General features: G+C 37.4%; 1 protein-coding gene across 2 annotated transcripts in view; it reads left to right on the forward strand.

The window, feature by feature from the left end:
* fam102b.L (family with sequence similarity 102 member B L homeolog) overlaps window positions 1-17,454 on the forward strand; it is a 38,066-nt gene that overhangs the window by 17,280 nt on the left and 3,332 nt on the right. For both annotated transcript variants that reach the window (XM_018258650.2, XM_041590586.1), the window contains 9 exons: window positions 1,397-1,517; window positions 1,610-1,639; window positions 2,333-2,449; window positions 5,520-5,566; window positions 7,707-7,810; window positions 7,890-7,985; window positions 9,310-9,496; window positions 9,627-9,754; window positions 14,247-14,316. In XM_018258650.2, the coding sequence (XP_018114139.1) occupies window positions 1,397-1,517; window positions 1,610-1,639; window positions 2,333-2,449; window positions 5,520-5,566; window positions 7,707-7,810; window positions 7,890-7,985; window positions 9,310-9,496; window positions 9,627-9,754; window positions 14,247-14,316 (900 nt within the window). The remainder of the gene's footprint in view (window positions 1-1,396; window positions 1,518-1,609; window positions 1,640-2,332; window positions 2,450-5,519; window positions 5,567-7,706; window positions 7,811-7,889; window positions 7,986-9,309; window positions 9,497-9,626; window positions 9,755-14,246; window positions 14,317-17,454) is intronic.

The raw sequence follows: 17,454 nt of genomic DNA on the forward strand, positions 1-17,454 counted from the left end.
GAACTGGGGGAATGTGGGGAGAAAAGTGACATCTAGGAAGTGCTGAATGGAAAGTGAAAGTAATTGCCTGCCTTGCCTCTATGCCCAGGGCATAGAAGAGGGGTAGACAATATTTGATTGACAGTTGAGATTTTTAAATAAGCTTATAACAGCTATGAATGCTTTAATAAAAAATAGAAATTGTATTTCATGTATAATTTGAAAATGACTTTTTTTATGCAGATTTTTGTGTCTGGGTGACAGGTCCACTTAGTACAAGTTGATCCAGGGACTAGTCAGATTGCCATCTTGGAGTCAGGAAGGAATTTTGCAAACTAGAGAGGCTTCATGTTTTTTTTGCCTTCTTCTGGATCAACTAGCAGTTAGGCAGGTTATATATGGACTTACAAGGTTGAACTTCATGCACACGTGCCCTTATGTTATGTTACTTTATGACAGGTGACCAGTTAATGCTACCTTCTGTTGTTACAGGTGATTAGACCTGTATCAGATTTTGTGCCTTTTAATATATAAACTGCCTTTCACTTCTTTAGCCTCACTTCATGGGACTGGAATAATTGTAGCAAAGATGAGCTAATTGCTGGTAATGAGCACCAGGCTGAATGAGTCAGGCCAGAAATACACTGCCACGAGGATTCACTTCTTAGATGACTCAGTCCAATTACTGGCACCCTTATGGCTTTGTGTCTGTGTAGACCAGATGCTATGAAGTCTGAGCCTCCATTGCTTGCTTGGATACCAGTTTAGCGTGAGGTTCATTGGTGGAAACAGCTTGGTGGGTAACACTGTGAATACTTGTGCTGCCTTGCCCTGCCTTATTGGATTGATTAATTAATTGCTACAGAATGTTGGTAAGGTGCTCTTATGTTGCAAAATGGAATATACATTTTTCCTGAATTGCATGATGAACTGTATTGAAGTGTTGTGAGTAGGGCAGCTAATTTGGCAATGGTGCTGACTGATCATCCCTCCCGGACCCTGCATAGAATTTTTATGCAAGTCTCTTGGCAACCTTCTGGCAGCACTCTGGCAATGTTATTTTCCTTGATGCTGAAGGCTTAGTTACGCGAGCCCTTTCGTTATTACTGTATTGAGCTGTTATGGAGCTACTTATCTTCAAACGCAATATCCTAAATATAAGGGCTTTTTACCCTACTGGCAAGAAGGTGTATGTAAGTCTATATGTTAACAGGAACCAGGGTAGCGATTCAGCTCACTCCACTTTTGCTATGGTGAAGTCTGGTATGGCTGCCACGACATTGACACAGCAGAGTCACCCTCCCTGCGTGTTGTATGATAAACAATGTACATATGTATTATTATTATGTATGTATGTGTGTTTCACCATTCATATTGAATTTTTTCCCTTCCTCTTTGTACATCAATCTGTTTGCAGAGAAGTTGTCCAAGCTAATAGTGTTCACTGGCGGAAACAGTTTACCTTCATGTGCAAGATGAGCGCCAGCGCAAACTCAGGGATACTTGATCCATGTGTGTGCCGGGTGTCTGTGCGCAAGGTAAGGACTTGAGAAAATACCAAGATATTTGGCTCTGGTCAATAATCATAAATATTCTTGTGGATGCTAAGCCATGTCTTTTGTTATTCTAGGAGCTGAAAGGTGGAAAAGCCTACGCAAAGGTAATGTTTTTCAGGTGCAGATTTGCTCTCATAAGATTTGGAGGCCCATTTATCAAAGTCCGAATTTATCTCATTATCTTCTGAAAAATACTCCGACCAAATCTGGGTTTTCCCCTTATTTATCAATACATTTTCCCATAAATATTTTTTTCAGGGAAAAAACCTGCAAAATCATGAAAAAAATTAACTGTACGATTTTTTTTTGGATTTTCACTTGAAAACTCAGATTTTTTTTATGATTTTTGCCTTAAAACCACAAAATCTTCAGATTATTGCACAAACCCAGCGCAGATTGATATCTTCAGGACTTCTCCCATTGACTTATATGCAACCTCGGCAGTTCTGAGATGCCGGATTTGGATTCAGACTTTTTTCATCCTCAGGCTATAATAAATCTTGAAAAATTTGTGGGTTTTTTTCCACTAAAAATTCAGACTTTATAGTAAAAAAAACACAAATTTTTCGGGTTTTTGGCATTCGGAGTTTAATAACCCCCTTAGAATAGCCTTCCTAAATGCCCTCCCTGAATATTTTCATATGAAATACTTTAATTGTTTTAGAAGCAAGATAATGATACAGAGATGCAGAGCCTTCTTTATGTTTACCAGTGTTCATCCTTAAAGTTGATTTTTTTTCCTTTAAGTTCTCTTTCCATTGTAATGATATATATATATATTTATCTCATCCACACAGTTAGGTTTTGCAGATTTGAATCTGGCAGAATTTGCTGGATCCGGTAATGCTGTTCGCAGGTGCCTTTTGGAGGGTTATGACACCAAAAACACACGCCAAGACAATTCTATCCTAAAGGTGAGCAAACCTGTTCTGCTTGCAGAGATATATTAAGCTGCCAATGATAGTCATTTACATACAATAGTCAGTATTGCCCAATAAAATCATGTTTTGTATTTTTAACTGCACTTTATATCATACTGTTTGAAGTAATCACTCCATGAAAACCTACCCTAAGGGCTTGGCCACACAGGCAACTTCTTATTCTTGTATAAGAAAGAACATGTGCAAGTGTCAGGTGACTCACTCATACTGCTGGGCCTTTCTCTAGCAACACTTGCTCATGGGAAAATGCTTATCTCACATCGGGGCTCATTTATCAACACCGGGCCAATTTGAGCATGGACTGTTGCCTTTAGCAACCAATCAGTGATTAGCTTTATAAAGCCAGCTGCAAGAAGAACAATGAATGCAGCAATCTGATTGGTTGCTATAGGTTACAGCCCATGGGCAAATTTGAGTTAGCTCAAATGTGAACAGTCCCTTTAAGTATGTTACAATTAGTTGGAAGTCTGTTGTACTGCACAGTGATATTCTGATGCTCAGAAATCTAGTATGCTGCTCACTAGATCAGACTTCTTTAGGTAGTTTTAAATAGGGAATTAACTTTGCCCATGCCACCCTAGCTATAATTCCCTTTACATTAGATTCCAGCTCTTCCATTGCTGTCTGGGCATGCTCTTTCCTGAAGGTGAGGTCAGGAGCAAGCCTGATAAAATGTAGTCTCCAAATACATTCAACTATTATGAGCAAATCATGGCCTAATATTCCTAGTAACCTTTAGGTGGTGCCAGACATATCTAAGACAAGGGTGCCCAGCCTAATAATGTTATGAATAAAAAAAATGAATGTTTGCAGATGTAGGCTTGCAGATTCTAAGCCTTTGGTTTGACTTCACACTATAGAGCAGTGATCCCCAACCAGTAGCTCGTGAGCAACACGTTGCGGCTTAGATGTTGCTCTCAGTGGTTTTGAAGCAGGTGCTTATTTTTGAATTCTAGGCTTGGAGTAAACTTTTGGTTGCATAAAAACCAGTTGTATTGCCAAATAGAGCCTCCTGTAGACTGCCAGTTCATATAGGGGCTACCAAATAGCCAATCACAGCCCTTCGTTGTCATCCTCGGGAACTATTTTCATGCTTATGTTGCTCCCCAACCCTTCTTACATGTGAATGTGGCTCACGGGTAAAAAGGTTGGGGATCCCTGCTATAGAGCATTTAATGGCTGTGCAGCCTGAGAGTGACACTGCTGGTGAAAGCATTAACACCCAGGAACATTATCTGCCAGACACACATTAGCACAATTAGAGGATATTTCAGCATTACTGGAAGGGTGATCACAATCTTTTTAAGATGAGCACTAGTAAATTATTCAGTCTGTTTTTCCACACTAATGCTTTTAAGACTGCAGGATATGAACACATTAATTCATTACATTAAATTCACTGTAAGTCTTGTATTTGTTCCTCTTCCATTCCATCAATTTCTGACAAAGCTTGGCTTGGAACCCATCATTCTTATAGGCTGACCACGTTCTGTCAGAGGCAACTTTCTGTTCATAAAGGGATACAATGAATCCCAGGTTTCATTCACTGGTTGGCAGCTTACTACAAAAACAGCCTGTTATTAAAGGGGAACTATTGCGGAAATGAAAATTTAATATAAGCTTCAGCATACTAAAATAAGAAAATTTGTAAATAGAATTATATAATATTCTGCATTGTTTCTGAAATAATTAAGTTTATGTTCACTCTCTCAGCATCTGTTTCTTGTCATTCTGTCTTCTTGCAACAGTTGGGTGGTGATTTTAATAGAGTGAGCTCTAATACATCTTCTAGGCAAAAGGAACCCCCTTGTAAGATATATTGGATCTAACTGTCAATGATTATCTGACACCCATCTCCTTCATGAAGAGAGAATGAAGAGAAACAGATGCTGAGAGAGGAATAGTGAACATAAACTTGATTATTACAGAAACAGTACAGAATATTTAATTGATTGTATTTAGTAAGTAGTAAATGGGAAGCTGGCACTTCCGCCATTGTCCCAAACAATTTACTTGTACTTGGGAAAAGCTATAGGGTGCATCTGCCAAATCCTCCACAGAAGCTACTGTCACACCATGGATTTTCTCCATTGGCCAGTACAGGATGAAATGAACCTGTGTGCGACAATGTGAATGGCATCTGCAGGATTTTAAGCAAATAATTCTAATTTGGAAAAAAAAAACAGTACCTTGTACTTGATGTTAACTAAGCTGCATAAATCCATATTGGTGGCAAAACAAGCCTATTGTGTTTATGTAATGTTTAAATGATTTTTAGCAGATTTAATGTATGATGATTTAGATTAAAGAAAACCCCCTTTTCAGTAAACCCCCAGGTCCCAAACATTCCAAGTGCCCTGTGCACTCTACTGCAAATAGGTCGAGATACCTACAGCATTTCTAAACAGTCAGATATCTCTGCTGGCAGGCAAATCAGTTACACAAGTGTACAGAGGCTGCATTAAACGTACATTTCCACCATTATGGATTGGTGGAATCTATAAATTGTATTACATGATGACAAATGGTTTTATTGATATAGCTTGGTAATTATTCATTTTAAAAAGGAGGGCTCACTGATGCCATAAAATGAAAATAAATAGATAGATAAATATATACATTTTGTATCATCCAACAGAAAGAGTTTTTTCAAGCTATAGTTCTGTAGAGAGCCATAAATTGCACTTGGCTCCTGATTTTTTTTTTTGTGTATTCTACACCGCTTATTTGGTCTCTACTATTGTAAATGTGTGCCCTGTAACCCAATTTGATTTTGAATGGCTGTCCCCATAGCTCAATGGCTGCATTTTGTAGTAGTGCTTCTGATGCAAACATGAGGTTTTTACCAGTTAGAGGTGTCAGAACATGATACATAAAGTCGTTCCTGGTCCTTTACATCAATAATGTATACAGTGCCTGCTTAGTAAAGAGAGCATTTTATCCATCTGAAAAGTTGCAGCTTGCTCATAATGATCCCATCTTTGTAGAACTGTGATTTAGCTGTCTTCTCTGTATATAACTGGCAATTTATCTGTCTCTGTAGATTGGGATCAGCATGCAGCTCATGTCTGGGGACCCCTGCTTTAAAACGTGAGTCATTTAATGACTGAAGCATTTAAAAGGATCAATATGTAACAAACATTTTTTTTTTTTCAAGTAGTGTACTTGCATATATGAAATGTGCTGCTAGAGTGTATAGAACCCGAATCTTAAAATATGGATGCACCGAATCCACTATTTTGGATTCGGCCGAACCCCCAAATCCTTTGCGAAAGATTCGGCCGAATACCGAAATGAATCCGAATCCTAAATTGCATAAGCAAATTAGGGGTGGGAAGGTAAAAACATATTTTACCTCCTTGTTTTAAGGAAGAAAGTGAAAGTCTTGCTGATTACTAGTCTGCTAACTTGTTTTGTGACAAAAAGTCACATGACTTCCCTCCCCATCTAATGCAAATTAGGATTCGGTTTAGGTTCGGCCGAATCTGAATCCTGCTAAAAAAAAAAAAAGGCCGAATGCTGGATTCGGTGCATCCCTATCTTAAAATGCAATTTTATTCAATGGGTTGTATTTTGTATATACAAATTACAATTTGTATTAAAAATGGGACATTGCAGAGAGTACACAACTCCAAGTGGTTCTGGCTTCACTGGGACAGTCCAGAATCGATCACCCCCAAAGGCAAAAGGACTTTATAGACTGTTCCTTCAGCCTTTTAGCCATTCCAATTAACTGTGGCCCTGCCAGGCTTACTAGTTCCTGTATCTCTGATATCCTTAGCTACTGACCTCTAGTTCTTTACAGACCTTCTACAGTTGTGTATTAAACCTTCACACAGAGTGAATCATATAGTAAAGGTATGGCAGGTAACAATGGGTGAAGTCTGAATGTAGCAGATGATTTTTCTCTCTGCTGATTTAAAATCAAATTAATATTATATTGTTGCAAGGGGTTGCCCCAAGAAGTTCGAGGGCATTTGGGGAGCTTGGTTGGAGTATGAGGAGACGCACTAGGATTGTGTTGCATATGTGATGATATTCTGACTGCTGGTTCTACTTCTAATATGTATGTCTTATTATTATTTTCGTGTCTATGTATGTATGTTTGTTTTGAAAATGCAAAAATAAAAACTTTTTAAAAAAAAAAAAAATGAATATTATATACAAGTTATTCGAACTGCTGGTCCTGGTAGGTGGCACTGGGACTACTCTTGCTGCACTTGCTGCTTTACTGTAGTTTTTTCTAGCTTTAGTGCATGGTATTTTTCCCAATAAATCATATGGTTGGGAAGACAATGTGCAGCCTCTCATATATTTTCTTAAGGTTCCCCACTACTTTTTTGGATCTCTCATGTAAAACACTGAGCAGAAAATTGATTTTCCATTAGTTCCTTGTTTTTTTCTACTGGGGACAGGAAAGCAGCTCTTCCACATTCATATCCCGCAATGTGGTTACTTGTAATCAGTGGGTTTCACTTCCTCACTTAATATAATATCTTTTTCTTGTACGTCAGAACTGCTGTGACATAAATGTAGTCATTCTGTCAGACTTCTGATACTCACAAAGTACCTTAGCAGTAGGCAGTGGTTTGGGTTGAAGCCTGTCTGAAAGCAAGATAAAAACATTTTAAAAAATATAGCCTCAAGATTAATCTGCTTTCTAATTTCCAGGGGTCGACCCCAGTATCCAAACAACATTTTAAATTTAAGGCTCAAGCTTTAGAATAGCAAATATGTGAAAGACCACAAAAATTGGAAAGGAATACAAGTTGCCAAAACAGGTATAAGATCAGTTATCCAGAAAGCTCTGAATTACAGAAAGGTCACCTCCCATAGACCAAACGTATTTCCTTTTTCTCAGTAATAAAAAACAGTACATTGTTCTTTCTCTTGATCGCAATAAAAATTTTATTAATCCTTATTGGAAGCAAAACCTGCCTTTTGGGTTGATTTAATGTTTAAATGATTTTTAGTAGACTCAAGTTATGAAGATCCAAATTACAGAAAGATCCCTTATTCAGAAAACCGCAGGTCCCAAGCATTCTGGATAACAGGTCCCACCCATACTTGTATTCTGTTCTACATCATTGTACAAGTTACATTTAAGGTAGCCCATCCCCCACTAAGACAAAATGTTGAATGATATTAAAAATAATATTTATTTTATAAAACAAATTGCTTTGACAGAAGTGTTATAGTGTGATTTATCTATATTTATCTATTACTGCAGTGCACCTTCAACTGGCACATCAATAGCAATTCCTGGAGATTCAGACTCTCTGCAAAAAGACAGGAAAGGCCGTGAGACTGGGAAACTACATTTGGGAGTTGCAGGTATTACTCCAATACTGATATAACTAAGGGGTTTTATTTTGAGGCCAGACAATGCTGTAACCTTTGTGCATATTTTCAGACCTTTCATCAAAAAGCGCATCAGTCCCTGATGAATTGGGAGCATGTGGGCATTCCAGGACATCAAGTTATGCTAGCCAACAGTCCAAGGTTTCAGGTATAAGTTTCTGTAATATTTTAATGAGCTTTCTTGGCACACTTCTCCTTTGTGACAGTTTGGTCTTGCCATAATGGATAGTGTCGTAGAAAAAGCAATTCCTTGTCCTGAATCTAGATTCTCCCTAGGTGGAGAAATGAATATAAAGGCAGGCGTATAGTTGGCTAAAGAATTGGTTTGTAAACTACTTTAGAACGTTACTTCACCTCTCCACTCAACTCACACTATGGGGCCCATTTACTTAGCTCGAGTGAAGGAATAGAAGAAAAAATATTTCAAATTTCGAATGGTTGAATATGGCTACTTCGACCATCGAATTGGCTACTTCGACTTTCGACTATGACTTCGAATCGGATGTTCGAACTAAAAATCGTTCGACCATTCAATAGTCGAAGTTCTGTCTCTTTAAAAAATTCTTCGACCCCCTAGTTCGCCACCTAAAACCTACCGAGGCCAATGTTAGCCTATATATATATATATATATATATCAATCACAAAAACAGCCTGTGTGCTGGTAAGGAACATCAGTAATTAAAATCAAAAAAGAAACCGCACCAACAGGGCTTTATACAAAACAAAAAAGATTTTATTCTTCAACGTTTCGGCTCCACTATTTGAGCCGTCTTCAGGAACTAAAAACTGTGCATGCTCACAAACAAAATTTAAATACCTCAAAAGCCCGCCCCAACTTTGGAGTTATTTAAATTTTGTTTGTGAGCATGTACAGTTTTTAGTTCCTGAAGACGGCTCAAGTAGTGAAGCCGAAACGTTGAATAAAATCTTTTTGTTTTGTATAAAGCCCTGTTGGTGCGGTTTCTTTTTTGATTTTATATATATATATATATATATATATATATATATATATATATATATATATATATATATATATATATAGCCATTCAATCATTTCGCCGGCTGCTAACCCAATACTCATGGCATAAAGGTTGTTAGAAGTCCTTTACTGAATCATATAAACATCTACGCGTTTCGTTACCTCAAGGTTACCCTTGAGGTACCGATGATTCAGTAAAGGACTTCTAACAACCTTTATGCCGTGAGTGCTTCCTTTTATTTTTGGACTATATATATATATATATATATATATATATTTATAGACAAACGTCACCCAAACAGATTCATAATATTAGCAGAAATCTGAGGGAATTTTTTATTTTACAGTGTGTGTGTCTGTGTGTGTAAAGAGCGTGTGTAAAGAGCGTGTGTAAAGAGCACCGTGGGTTCACCTAAAAGGTTAATATATAATGTATTTTTGGAGAATGATTATCTAATTGGTACACTGGTTCTCATTAATCCTTTTCTGCAGGATACAGTACCTGCCACTCACGATCTTCCAGTTTGTCAGAGCTGAGCCACAGGAGAAACATGTCTGTCGGTAGTGCATCCACAGGAATCGGCAGTATCCGAGAACCCAGTGATGAAGACAATACCAAGGCTTCAAGGTTCAGCCCAGAAATCTCAGAAGAGGGGTCATCACCTGAAAAACTCAGCAGGTCAGTAGAATGGAATTAAAATGGGTTTGTGTTTGGATTGATGAGGAAGGACCACATGGTTAGGAGTTTGTCCACATGCAGGTCTTTAAAGTGGCAGATTTCACAATTTCACAATGTTCCTTTTCTATAGGCCCCCAGTGAAGCAGGACTCAGTTGAGTCACAGCTAAAGAGAGTGGATGCCACTCGAGTGGATGCTGACGACATTGTTGAAAAAATCCTCCAAGGTCAAGATTTTACCTTGGACTCCAGTGCTGAAGGTAAATGCAACAGAAGAGAAAGTAATGTAGGATTACTCGTGTTCTTAGTCATTATAAGTATTGTCTAGTGAGCTCCTGTGTGTCCTCTCTTGTTGTGTAAAATTGCACAATCAACACACATATGCAGGAAATAATGTTGTGTGATTGAGCCTTTATTTTCTACAGAGCCTCTACCTTTTCCCTCTCAGCCAGCCAACCCCCACCCCTTAGAATTAGTGTGTGAATACTAGGTTTTTGCTCATTGCCTTACAGACACTAAGAGGCACATTTACTATATCAAGGGTTGAATTTAAAATTCATGTGACTTTTTAAAACTCCCATGAACTCGAAATTCGACCAATTGAATTTTCTAAACTCGGGTGAATTGAATCGACCCGAAAACTCAAATCAAATTCAAATCTAATTTGATTTGAATTTTACAAACTCGATTCGAGTTTTTTCTCTGAAAAAAACCTCAAATGTCAGGAAGGCTGCAAACAACTCCAAATTGATCCCTGGACATTTCCCATTGACTTAAACAGCAATTCGGCAGGTTTTAGGTGGCAAATAGTCAAATTCTAGTTCCTTAAGGGCCAGTGTATGATAAATCTTGAAAATCGAATTTGAATTTTTTGAAAAATTCTAATCAAATTTGAATAACTCCCTAGTCAAATTTGACATTTTTGACCATTAAAAAAAAAAAAAACAATTTCGAATTCCAATTTTCAATTCTAACCCATGACAAATCTGCCCCTAAGCATGTTGCTTACAATACAGAGGAGACAGACTGAGGAAGAAGAGTTGATATAATATTGGCATAGGTACAGGGCAGCTCATTAAACAATCATCTACATAAATAAAATATAATGTACCGGTACCCAAAACATTGTTGCAACATTTATGCTTATGGTCAGTATTTTCTTTTCTTTTTCCTATGCTATTGTTGCTTTCCTTTCCATGATCCAGTGTTTGAAATTATTCTAAAAATATGACTTTCTTTTACGTTTCCTGTAATTGTCTTTTTTTGTTTGAAGAGATAGTAAATAAGAAATATTGTCCCTCTTTGCTTTTATAGACTGATCTGGTTAACAGTGTCATATGCGAAGCGTTTAAGGTTTTATTGTTATGATTTAGTTTATTTGCAGTCTCTAAATTTTACTATTTTGCCAATATTAGAGGGTTTAGGAAATATACAGGTCTGTGTTTCTAGCCAGTATTGAATGCATTCTTTAGTGTAAGTGGATATTTTCCTGAAATATTTCTGCTAAGCTCATAGTTCCCATGTTGCAAGCCAAAGAGATGTAGTTGGTGTCCTCGCATTTTCCAGTTCACACCAGTGTAATTCTAGGCTAGCGTTAGATGATGCATGGTGTCGTCTCTAGACACTGTATCTTCTTGTTGTTCTTAGCCTATGACATATGGATCATTTGAGCATTTTCTAGTCAAAATTCACCCAGGCACATTCCATTGAAGTAAATGAGAGGCCCATTCCATTTATCCAGCTGTTTATGTGCCTGGCCTTCACCTCCTGTTTCATTGCTGACAATCTGTCTTTCTGTTATGCATCAGGTAGCAGCATACATGTCCAGTTATTCATTTGAGTTCAATGTCTGCAGTTCTTATTCATTATTTATGGAGCTGTATTCTTTTGAATGTTTAAAAGTCTGTCGAGATGAATGTCTCTCACAGAAATTGACATTGTCATATAATATTTATGCCAATTGTTTGGTTCAAGAGGCTTTTTTTTTTGTAAAGTGATTGTCTGAAAGTTGTATGTGACCACCAGGATGACTTTAACTGCTCAAGCCTGCAGGATTCTCATTGCTGCTTCCTGTTTGCTATCATTTTCATTGAATTAAAGCAGTACACCTTCATTTTATTCCACACAATCACATCTTGTAGCTTTTAAAGCCTTGATCTGACCTCCAGCATATCAATCTACAGTAGTACATTTTACGTTTTTCAGGGAACCAGGAAAAAATTATGTCAAATCCGTGGAAAATGTAAAATCAGGGAAATGTGTTAACAGGGTTGTTCACCTTCAAACAACTGTTTGTTTTCCAATAGATCAGCAGAAATAACAACTTTTTCCAATTACTTTCTATTTTCTATGTGTCACCGTTTTTCTGATATTGAAGTGTAAAGTGTCTTTTTTCACCTTCTAAAGCAGTTCAGGAAGGGGGTCGCCGACCGTGTAAATTTTTCTAAATTGATACATTTAGTTAATACATTTCTTATCTTTGTCCCTGCTGAGCAGAATTTCTAGGTTTCATTACCTGTTAGAATTGATAAAATACTTACTAATATTCCAGAGATGCTACTGAGAAATGTATCAAATAAATGTTGCAAAATTGTAACAGTTTAGAATCTGCACCTGAATTTCTGAGCTGCCAGACTCAAACACCAGAGAAACAAACATTCAACTTTAAACTTAGATTTTGTTAAAACAGTAAAAAAATAAATAATGGAAAGTGATTGAAAAAAAGTCTTTATTTCTAGGGAACAATCTGAAAACAGCTGAACTGAAAAAAGTGTTTGGAAGGTGAACAACCCCTTTAAAGTAACTTTTTCTTCAATTACTGAAATGATATAAGCACAGGAGTCAGTTTAACTTTAAGATACAATATTTACTGTGTTAATAACAAGGCATTGCAGCATTAATGTTACACTATGGGGGAGGGGCATGTGCAAGGCCTCTCTGTCAGTCACATACACAACCTAAAACAATAAGTGATTGGTGCAGGACTGTATAAGGGGCAGACTCATTGGAATTTACAGGCAGAACCATGGCAAAATGTACATATTGTTAAGTATTTTAAACCTTTATTTCACATTAACATTAATAGAGGGGGGGGGAAAAGCAGTTTTTGGGAACATCCAGGCAAAATTTTTATGTAAAATCCGGGAAAACATTACTAATCAGAGAAATGCGCCCATTGAAATGCATTATTAATTGGTGGGACCACAAATAAAGAATGTAAAATGTCGGAAAACATAAATCCAGGGTACTTAAAATCAAGATTTCAGTCTGGCCATTTTTTGCATATAGTATTTGAAACCTGCTTAAAACTGGGTAAATAAATAGTTAGGCAAAAATGTAATGTATAAAGGCTGGAGTGATTGGATGTGTAACATAATAGCCAGAACACTACTTCCTGCTTTGCAGCTCTCTTTGTTTACACTGACTGGTTACCAGGTAGTAACCAGTTAGAGACTTGAGGGGGGTTACATGGGTCATATCTGTTGCTTTTGAATCTGAGCTGAATGCTGAGGATCTATTGCAAACTCACTGAACAGATATGTCCCATGTGGCCTCCCTAAAGGTCACTCAGAGTCAGAGAGCTGAAAAGCAGGAAGTAGTGTTCTGGGTATTATGTTAGACATTCCAGTCACTCCAGCCTTTATACATTACATATTTGGCTAACTAACTATATTAGAAACATTGTTTATTTTGCACAGTCTATCTATTTACACAGTTTTTACACTGAACTGTTCCTTTAATAGTGGCAATACTTTCACAGTTGTTCCAGTCATTCCTCAGATATCTTAAAAAACATAATGTATCAATGCTCCCCTCCACCTCAGGTCGACCTTTAGTTGGAGCCCTTACAGGCAGCTTTGCTTTTCCACTCTTTCTACCTGCGGCCATATCTGGACAAAGATTCTAAATAGTTCTTGCATTTCAACTACACAGAGGCCCAAACAACAGCTCCAAATGGTGGTTGTCTGTGGCATCTTACAGCAGCCCCTGTGGCAGTTGTGGGCCTGACACCAGGGAGTACAGGTATGGGATCCAATTATCCAGAAACCCATTATCCAGAAAGTTCTGGAATGGCCATCTTCCATAGACTCCATATTATCCAAATAATCGAAATTTTAAAAATGATTACTTTTCTCTGTAATAATAAAACGGTACCTTGTACTTGATCCAGACTAAGATATAATTAATCCTTATTGGAAGCAAAACCAACCTATTGGGTTTATTTAATGTTTACCAGATTTTCTAGTATATTAAAATATAAAGATCCAAATTATGGATAAGATCCGTTATCCAGAAAGCCCCAGGCCCGAGCATTCTGGATAATAGGTCCCATACCTGGACAGGGCAGACCTGTTTACACCAGACAGCAGGGCTTTACACTATGTCTCTGCTCAGTAAAGGGAATCCACTATTCTTTAGTTCAGTTGCTCTGAGAGCTGTGGATTTCCCTTAGATTGGAGCAATAAAAAAGCCCTGCCCAAAGAACAGTGTCATGTGGCAGTTGCTTCCATAATTTCAATTAAGAAATGCAACTGCAGCAAATTACTGCTCATTTTCTCGTGTCATTTCCTTTTGCGCTGGTTCATGCTGCGCAGCTTCCTCCTGAATGAGTCAATTCCTGACAATTTCTTTTTTAAACTGACACAACTACAACATCCTGTGCATGCCATTGCCCTAGTTCATGCTTTCAGCTGGGGGAAGTCACCTGTTTGTTATAAAAAGTAAAATTACTCTTTTTGAATCTTTCTTTAGAGGAAGGTCTGCGCTTGTTTGTCGGCCCTGGTGGATGTACAGCGCTTGGAAGTCATCACCGACACAACAGGTAAGTGGGATACTGGGAAAGCATTGTCTCTTTGTTAGAACAGTGTTCAGCATCACATTTACATATATTATGGGGCAGATTTATCAAAGGTCAAGGTGAATTTTTTGAATTAAAAAAGAAAAATCGAATTTCAAGCTATTTTTTGTGTACTTTGACCAGGGAATAGTCCAAATACGATTCGAATTAGGCCAAATACGGACCTATTCGATCGAAAACTGACCTATTTGACAAAAAAAAACTTCAACTTGATTTCGGTTGGTCTTTTTCAATTCGAAATTCTACCCTTGATAATTATGCCCCTATATATGTATTCCACTTTTTATTATGTTTGAATATGTGAGAGGCTTACAAATGACTACGTTTTCTTTTTGTTGCCACACATATAGAATCCATTAAGGGAGGTAGCACACTTGAAGATTCAGGGGAGATTAGTCGCCCAGCGACAAATCTTCTCTTCTACCCAAATACGTTTCCAAGGTTGCCTCACGAGGAAACTTCAGGCGACTTCACAAATCCAAAGCAATTCGTATGCCATCCTACCGGCGATTCATAATCTTGCCGAGGGGAAGGCATTTGGGGAGATTAGTCGCCCGAAGAAGAGAAGATTTGTCGCTGGGCAACTAATCTCCCCCGAATCTTCACGTGTGCCACCACCCTAAAGCTTTACACTTGCTACAAGGTATAGTAAGTAGTCGTTTGCATTTATTGGCTAACTAATATAATCATAGCAGGTTTTCAGAACATTTTAGTTCCTTTTTTCAAGCTGATTACAATGAAGCTGTGGTGTTCTCAACATTCAGCTCATAGGTTAAATGACCAACAAAAAGGAATATCAATCTATGTGTAAGTGTCAAAGTCATTTACGAGGGGATCTGCAAGAGACAAGCAAGTAGTCAGACACATTCTGATGAAGTGACACAGGAATACCATATCCAAACTCACATTAAACTTCTGGACTCACCATTTACATCTTAGATCATTTTTTTTTATGTTGAAAACTGTCAAATTCGACTAGGGAGTTATTCAACTTCGATTCGAGTTTTTAAAAAAATCAGAATTAGATTTTCTAGATTTATAATACTCTGGCCCCCCAGATAGTGTTTCATTTTCTGAAGAAATATTATCAGTACATTTGTATATTGTGATTCACATTCATGTTAAGCGGATGTGACAAGGATAAGCTTTGCTTGTATATCTGCATATATTTGTACAATAGTTACCATGACATCACAACATTCCAAAGAATCCTCGCTATGGTCTTCAGTATGTAACATGCTACACTCCATCCAAAGTTCACTGGTGTATGGTACAGACTTGCACGTATTTGTGACTGACGTATGTTATGACAGTGATCCAATAGGCCAGGATGATTCACAGAGCTAAAAGTAAATAGAAAAATAAACAGTCTCTCAATTTTTATTTGTAAAAAGTATAATAAGAATACACTAAGGGCCATATTTACAATGGGTCAAATTAAAAATTTTGAATTCAAATTTTCAAAAAAAAATTTGGCCAAAACTCTGAAATTCGAACTGTGAATTATCCAAGCTCGATTCGAGTTTTAATTCGAATTTCGAGATTTATCATACTCTGGCCATTTAAGAAGTCGAAAAAAGAAAAAACTCAAACTCGAAACAAGTTTTTTTTTATTCTAATCAAGTATTTCTAATTTGAATCAAATCCGTTTCGAGTTTTCAGGTCGATTCAATTAGTCCGAGCTGAGAAAATTGGATTTTATTAATACATTTCGAATGGTCTAATTTTAAATCTATGGGAGTTTATAAAAACTCACATGAATTCGAAATCTGACCCTTGATAAATGTGACAACTCCCCTAAATTTGACCATTCGAAATGTATTGATTAAATCTAATTTTCTCAGCTCCGACAAATCGTCCTGAAAACTCGATTCAAATTCGATTCAAATTGGAAATACTCGATTAGAATAAAAAAAAACTTGATTTGAGTTTTTTCTTTTTTCCAGTTGTTAAAGGGCCAGAGTATGATAAATCTCGAAAATCTAAGTCTAATTTTTTTAAAAACTCGAATCGAAGTTGAGTAACTCCTTAGTCGAATTTGACAGTTGTCAACATAAAAAAAAAAATTTCAATTCGACCCTTGATAGATCTGCGCCTTGGTTTTCAAATGTAAATTCAAAAGCATTTTAGAAATAGTAGGAGTCATTTACTAATGTTGGGAAGAGTGTAATGTGCAAAATCCAATGCAAACTGCTGTGTTTTTTGCACTTTGCACCCTGTACCTGCCATGTGCACCCACAGGTGAGGGCCCTTGTTAGCTGTCTTTTTCAGATAAATATGGTGCTGTCTGTATTCAGCTACACTGGATTCCTTCCTTCTAACTATGTACTAAGTCAGGGAGTGGTCTCAGAATCTGATCAGTGTTCTTTTGCGCTGCTTAGTGCACTTGCTCCTTACACATTGCTTAATAACCCCCAGTGTCCCTTTATAGATAGTGCAGCTTTACTGGAAGCTTACAGGCAAGACTGCTAATGTCATTACTACGTTTTCGATTCGAGTTTTCAGGTCAATTCAATTCGTCTGAGCTGAGAAAATTAGATTTTATTAATACATTTCAAATGGTCTAATTTCAAATTTATGGGAGTTTATGGGAGTTTTTAAAAAAGTTCATAAATTCGAACCTTGACAAATGTGCCTCTTAAGCTCCCCATAGACGCGACGATTCTTCTTGCCGAACGACCGATTTTAGGGAAGCCCGACCAATCCTTCGAAATTATCGTGCGGTTAGTGGGATTCCAACGATCGTACATCTTACGATTTTTCGGCCGACATCTGTCAGAAAATTGATCAGCCAGGTCAAAAAATCTTTGTCAGTCCCAGTGCAATGTATCTATGTTTGCAGGGCCAAGCAGGCAGCTACTCTTATTTTCGAGTAGGTCGAATTTATTTGAGTTTTTAAAAACTCCCCTAAAGTCCCATAAATTCGAACTGGATTGTCAGGCTGCAAACAACTCCTAATTGATCCCTGGACCTCTCCCATTGACTTAAACAGCAATTTGGCAGGTTTTAGGTGGCGAATAGTCGTATTCGAGTTCTTACAGTACCAGAGTATGATAAATCTCGAAAATCAAAATTCTAATGTTTTTAAAAACTCAAATCAAA

Source organism: Xenopus laevis, chromosome 4L (genome assembly GCF_017654675.1).
Source record: "Xenopus laevis strain J_2021 chromosome 4L, Xenopus_laevis_v10.1, whole genome shotgun sequence".
NCBI lineage: Eukaryota > Metazoa > Chordata > Amphibia > Anura > Pipidae > Xenopus > Xenopus laevis.